The following is a 6,858-nucleotide window of genomic DNA, read 5'->3' on the forward strand; positions in this document are numbered from 1 at the left end:
CGGGGCATCCGCGAAAAAATGTGCCAAGGATTGTCAGTGGCGAAAAAACCTGTAAGTAAGCCATTGCTCGTGACAGTGGCCTCCCGTGTTTCTAATCTTTTCTTTTCACATGATGCAGGAACGGGCGTGCGAATTTTGGTAGACACGGGTGCTTGTCGTTCGCTTTTGCCAAGGGAACTCTTCAGGACACGATGTAGTCTGTCTATGTCTGCCGATGTCCGCTTGGTAGCTGCCTAAGAATCTGCAATACCCACCTACAGTTACGAAAACATCACATTATCATTTGGAAACGATAAATTTAATTAGAAGTTTCTCATTGCTGACGTCACATTGCTAGTCCTAGATGCGGATATCCTCTCTCATTTCCTCCTTCTGGTCGATGTCGCCCACCGGCAATTGGTCAACGCAGACTCGTACTTGTCGACACCTCTTCAACACGCCCCCTCCAGCCTCGCTCTTTACATCAGCGTACCCGTGGATGCCTACGCCCACCTCCTCACGTTGTACCTGGAAGTTTTCCATCCATAACTTCGCCAAACGCCCAGGGCTACTGACAAGCACGGTATTTATCACCATCTCAAGACGATGGGACCCCCAGTTTTCGCAAAATTCAGATGTCTGGCACCGGAACGATTGGCACGCGCCAAACAGACGTTCACAGAAATGGAGGAAATGGGCCTTTGCCAAAAGGCCTCCAGCCCATGGTCATCACCCTTACACATCGTTCTGAAGAAAGACGGCTCCTCTGTCTATTCGGGGATTACAGGCGCCTGAACATGCAAACGGATCTGGATCTCTAGCCCCTCCTGAACATCGCTGATGTGACCTCCTACCTGCACAAAGGGAAGGTTTTCTCCACACTCGACCTCCTGATGGAGTATTATCAGGTGCCTATGAACCCAGAAGACATCCCCAAGACTGCCATCAACACTCCGTTTGGTACATACACTTTCAATTACTCCAGTTCTGGCCTTCGTAAGGCTTAGGCCACATTTCAACGTCTCATGGATGGCATCTTAGGGGACCTCCGCATCTGTGTATGTTATGTGGACAACATACTTGTGTTCTCCTCCTCGAAAGAGGAACACCTCCGTCACCTGCGCATCGTGCTAGACCGCCTGCAACAAAACGACCTTGTAGTCTGGTGCGACAAGTGTACCTTTGCCACCAACAAAGTGTCGTTCTTAGGACACCGCATCACTCCTGAAGGTGTCTATCCCCTCCCTGAGAAGGTAGCAGCCGTTCAGGACTACCCCGCCCCCTCGACCATCAAGGTTCTGCAGGAATTCTGGGTCATGGTAAACTATTATCACCAGTTTCTGCCAGCCATTACCGCCACTCTTGGTCCCCTCTACGTCTCCCTTAAGGGCAAGCCAAAGGACCTGAGGTGGGGTCCCCTTCAAGAAGCGGCCTTCTGCAATGCAAAGAAGGACCTATCAACTGCTGCAGCTCTTACATTTCCTATCCCACGTGCCCTTCTCCTTCTTTCCACCGATACCAGCGACGTCGCTATTGGTACAGTACTCCAGCAGCTGGTCAACGGCTCGCCTCGCCTATCGGCCTTCTTCAGCAGAAAACTGTCCTAGGCAGAATCAGGTTATTCTACCTTCGATCGCGAATTGCTGGCGGTGCACTTGGCTGTCCGTCATTTTTGTCATTTCTTAAAAGGTACGCCCTTCGTTATTCGTACAGACCACATGCCTCTGGTGCACGCCTTCACTCGACAGTCCGACGCCTGGTACGCCCATGAACCCCGATATCTCTCAGCCGTGGCTGATAACAATTGTACCCTGCACTACCTCTCAGGGAAAATTAATCCCGTTGCAGATGCCCTATCAAGAAACACTTTGGCTGCCGTTCAACTGGGGTTGGATATCAACGCCTTGGCTGAAGCCCGACGACCGAATCCAGAGTATCAATCTTGTAAGATATCCTGCACGTCCCTCCGTTGGGAAGACTTCCCCTTCGAAGACTCCAACACTACCCTCCTCCATAAGGTCAGTACTGGTAGACCGCGACCTTGAATTCCTGCTCGCAGGCGCCGGCTTGTGTTTGATTTAATTCATGGCCTTTCACATCCGTAATGCCGTTCTACTGCACAGCTGCTGAAGACGAAGTTCATTTGGCACAGCATTTCTAAGGATGCTAAGGATTGGGGCCACGCACCTTTCCTCAACCTCAGCGTCGTTTCGCCCACATTCACTTTGATATTGTAGGCCCCTACCCACATCACAAAGACATTGTTTCCTGTTTACCGTCATTGACCGCTCCACTCGTTAGCATGAAGCCATTCCCATGGAAAATGCAACGTCCGCCTTATGTACATCTGCCTTACTCTCTGGATGGATTGCAAGATTTGGTATCCCTGAGCATATTACTTTTGACAGGGGTACCACTTTCACCTCTCAATTGCGGACGTCATTAGCGAATCTCTTGGGCATCACCCTACATCAGACAACTGCCTAAAACCCTGCTATCATTGGATTGGTCATCGCACCCTCAAAGCAGCTTTGATGTCCCGCTGCAAGGATTGCAACTGGTTTACTCAGCTTCCCCGGGTCCTCCTGGGACTAAGGACCACTCCTAAAGACGCCCTCGACGTCTCGGCAGCTGAAATGATGTAGGGCGACCCATTGGTCGTCCCTGCCGAATTTTTTCCTTCTGCAACCTCCTCCGACGATCTCAAGGGCATCCGTTATGTCATGGAAAAATTTACTCCATGCCGCCAGACTTACAAGCCCACAGCAAAGCATCACATACCGACAGCGACAGACTTGCACTTTGCAACGTATGTCTTCCCACACAACAACGCTAGCAAGCAACCGCTAATGCCCCTTACACGGGCCCTTTCCTTATGATCCAACGCAATCCGAAAATATTACTACTAAACATTTGTGGCAAAGAAGATTGGGTCTCCAATGATCATCTAAAAGCTGCTTATCTCCTGCCAGATGACCAACCTACAGTTCACCTCTCTAGATCAGGGTGCCCTATTTAACATGCAAAATATGTCATTTTTAGGGGGGGAGCCATGTACCAACTATGTGTCACACGATCGTACAGAGTAACGGCATTTCACTTGTGTATACATTATGCTTGTATCTTTGCTCTCCCCTTGCACTAGCAAGGACCTGAAATAACATGTATGTTTTTTTCACCGTTAACTGTTAACCGGTGCGGTGTCGGTTGAACAGGAAATTTACTGTAGCATTATACCTGAAATAACGTGTCTGTTTTTCTCACCATCAACTGTTAACCGGTGCGGTGTCAGTTGAACAGGAAATTTCATGTTGCATTGAGTTATTGCACATAAAGGTGAGTGTTCTGTGATAAAGTTACTATGTTGGTTTCATCCTGCCTTTGAGTCAGAACCTTCACTCAGCTCGTTACATGCATGTACACTGGATCTTAAAAGTATCTATGCAAAAAGGGTCTGATGAACCATTTTTCAACAAGATTCACAGAAGTGCTGGGAGGGGAGTGTTGGTATGACTGGCTGTAGGTTTTTTGATAGGACCGAATCATTCAGCTGTTTCAGAACGTAGCAGGTTGGCCAGGACAACAGTCAACCGTTGAGATAATACCACTGAAGAGTTATTCGGTCCTTTGACTAGCTAGCCAGTACTATATTGGATCCTTTAATCAGGATACTGCTCATTTTCTTTTTACCTACACAAACACTCAGTACTCTGGCCTATTCTTTATATATTCTCCTTTCCTCATATTCCCGAGAACACTGATATTACCAAACAAATAAACAATTCTTCTTTGCTCATGGGGTGGACTATTACAATGTAATTGTTCAATGGATACTTTGCTTATGGTAAGGGTAGAAGAGACTCCTTAGTTACATAGTTGCTCTTTTAGGAGAAGGAGATTCCTAAATCAAACCATTGTCCTCTATTCTTGTGTAGTGCCATAGCGTCTGTACCATGGTTTTCATTGTCTTAGGGTAGAGTACTCTTACTTAAGGGTACACTTGGGCACACTATCCTATCCTATCTATCTTCCTCTTGTTATTTTGAAGATTTTATAGTTATATATATATATATATATATATACACACACACACACATATATATATATATATATATATATACACACAATCACACACACACACACACATATATATATATATATATATGTATATAAGCGGTTTACCGTATCCAAAAAGTCTCTTCAACTCTTAACAAGAGGAGGGTAATTCTTGAATTATTGGTAGTTAACCTTTTGTGAGAAAAGTATTGTTTGGTAATCTCAGTGTTGTCAGGTGTATGAGAATAGAGGAGAATATATTGTATATAGAATTGGCAGACTATACGGTGTATATGTAGACAAATTAAAGCAAAGCATTAACCTCAACCAGAGGAAGGGATTCAATATACATATATATATATATATATATATATGTATATATATATATATATATATATATTTATATATATATATATATATATACAGTAAACAAATATATATATATGTATATATATATATATATATATAAATACTGTATATATATATATATATATATATAACCCCTAGGACAATTACCCCCCCTTGGACATCTATCCCCCAGGACAACTTACTTTAAAAATGGTTTAAAATAATTTAAATAAAACTAATATAAGATCGTTTAAAATAATTTTAATGTATATAAATACATTTACATACAATATTCTTTAAAGAAAGTTGAAAAGTCATAAAAAACATTAAAATGAAAAGTTTAAAAATGCAAATTATATGCAATACTTTGTAGGTATTGTACTACATCTCTATTTTCATAGTTATTAGTGACTGAAATAATATGGTTTGCAACATCTAAAAACATCTTTTGCGATGGCTGTCCATGATAACCTGGCAAAGATTGAACCATATGTATTTGAAAACAATGGTTCGCGCCTTCTTCATCTTCGACATAGGCTTCTTAAGTATGTGTCTTCAAATATATATATATATATATATATATATATTTATATATATATATATATATATATATATATTCATATTTATATATATATGTATATATATATATATATATATATATATATTTGGGCTCAAGCCATATCGTCCTGATGGAAGTTCCTATAGGGTAGATTCCTAGGGTATATTACAACTACGGCGATATTCCCAGAGAATTTACCTTAAGGTACCAGAATTCTAACTCCTGGAGCGAATATCCCTCGTGAAAGGGATATCGCGACATATCAAAGGACGTATTCTTGACACGCCACATGGCAATCTGCACCCCAAACAGAGATTTCGTATCGCAGGGGGCATTGGCAAGAAACGAATTCGGGAAAGAAAAAGGGGGAGCCGCTCCCAAGGCTCCCTATCTCCCATTTCGTAAGCGTGCCTGGCGCCAATCCTGGCGCCATCTGTATTCCTTTTTGCGTAGCTTAACAACTCAGTGTTTTTTCCTGTGTTTGTCGCAAATCTTGGATTTATTCTGCTTTTCATGGCTTCTCCATATTCGTCGGCCTCTGATAAGTTGAGTACCATGTCTTTTATGTATAAATATAGGCTCTTGGTAAACTTTTAAGTGATTAATAGGTTTAATCTTTGTTACAAGAGCCGTAGCCTACCGGAGGCGTCGTGGACGCTGTCGCTCGCTAGGTATAAGTTTAGTTAGTCAGAGAGACATTCCCGGTTGTTTTGCTTTATTAAATTTTAGGTATTTAGCGTTACATAGGCTTTCCTTTCATGCTTAGTATTTTTTGGCGAAGTATTCGCCATTCTGGGCTATGCTAGGCCATGTAGCCTAGTCGTTTGGTCCTAGTACTTCATGCATTATTTTGGTTTTTCCGAGTGTATTAAAATTTTATTTAAGCTTTAGGCTATGTTTTATACATTTAAGATTATGTGGGATATTTCCAAGATAGTATACGAGTGAGTTTCGGTGATTTAGGTAATCGATTCTCTTGGTGCCTAGGCTAAGTTGCTTATGGAGCCTTAGTATACTTTTTCATACTCCCCGGTTGCTTTCTTTTCTTCGGAGAAGGTATGCAATCCCTTTCCCTCTGTTTAAGCCCTGGGCTTATCCCTAAGTGGTTTATCTGAATTAATTTTCGATAAAACTGTACCGGGGTGTTACTGTACCTTCCTGTTCCAGTAAGTCTGGTTCAAAGAGGGACAGAACAACAGAGTTTTTTAGTCTGTGTCTGTGTTTGTCTGGCTTGAGATAGAGTCTCCCTCGCTGGCCTGACACAGACATAGGTGGCTTAGCCTCCTTAGGTCACTACCGAAGGTTTCTGTACGAGATAATTCCTTCTTTTGTGATCTACCAGACTAGTCCTTGTTGCTGTTCTCGGGGAGGATAAGTTTCTTTCCCTGGGAGTAGCAACACCTTCCTTGTTTTGGTTCTCTGGGTGCTGGCAAGTATTGCTGGCCTTCCCCCTTAGATCTCCCTTAGGCTAAGATGAGTTTCTTGGCTGCGGGTGATCCGTCACTAAAGCAAGGTTGGTAGGACCCTCTTTTGTCCCTTCCCCCTCTATCTCCATAATGGCCTAGCCATTACTGTACTGTACGTCATTCTACATCTGGACCTAGCATAGGTTAGGATGTGGGATTGACTCAGTCCCTTGCAGCCCGGCAAGGGTCTTCTGTTTTGAGTGCTGCCCGGACCTCCCTTGGTCCCTCATCCATGCCGGCCTGCAGAGTCAGACGGCATTGGTCAGGAAGCCTGAATTAGATTCTCCCCTTCCTTATATGCACTCTTTCGGATTGCCGGGCTTGGAGGTAGTGTACACTCTTATCCCGGCATCCATTCTGTTTTTCTTCTAGTGCTGTACCCGACCCAGCTGCCGGCCTATGAGGCCGAAAGAAGGGCGGTTGTAGTCCTCTGGTTCTTTTGCTGCCGGC

At 43.5% G+C, this 6,858-nt stretch overlaps 1 protein-coding gene across 1 annotated transcript; it reads left to right on the forward strand.

Moving 5' to 3' along the window:
- Nucleotides 1-893: 893 nt before the first annotated feature.
- On the forward strand, nt 894-2,024 carry LOC137639662 (uncharacterized). Its single transcript, XM_068371916.1, has 3 exons — nt 894-975; nt 1,189-1,368; nt 1,693-2,024. Exons 1-3 carry the CDS (start codon nt 894-896, stop codon nt 2,022-2,024), a joined length of 594 nt encoding a protein of 197 aa, XP_068228017.1.
- Nucleotides 2,025-6,858: the final 4,834 nt, after the last annotated feature.

Source organism: Palaemon carinicauda, chromosome 4 (genome assembly GCF_036898095.1).
Source record: "Palaemon carinicauda isolate YSFRI2023 chromosome 4, ASM3689809v2, whole genome shotgun sequence".
Lineage (NCBI taxonomy): Eukaryota > Metazoa > Arthropoda > Malacostraca > Decapoda > Palaemonidae > Palaemon > Palaemon carinicauda.

Bases quoted from the DNA above. Each gene is read 5' to 3' on its own strand.
- LOC137639662 (XM_068371916.1), top strand. From the start codon at position 894: ATGAACCCAGAAGACATCCCCAAGACTGCCATCAACACTCCGTTTGGT. The intron at 976-1,188 runs GTAAGGCTTAGG...TGTCGTTCTTAG, and splicing joins TTACTCCAGTTCTGGCCTTC to GACACCGCATCACTCCTGAA. The intron at 1,369-1,692 runs GCAAGCCAAAGG...TTATTCGTACAG, and splicing joins CCTCTACGTCTCCCTTAAGG to ACCACATGCCTCTGGTGCAC.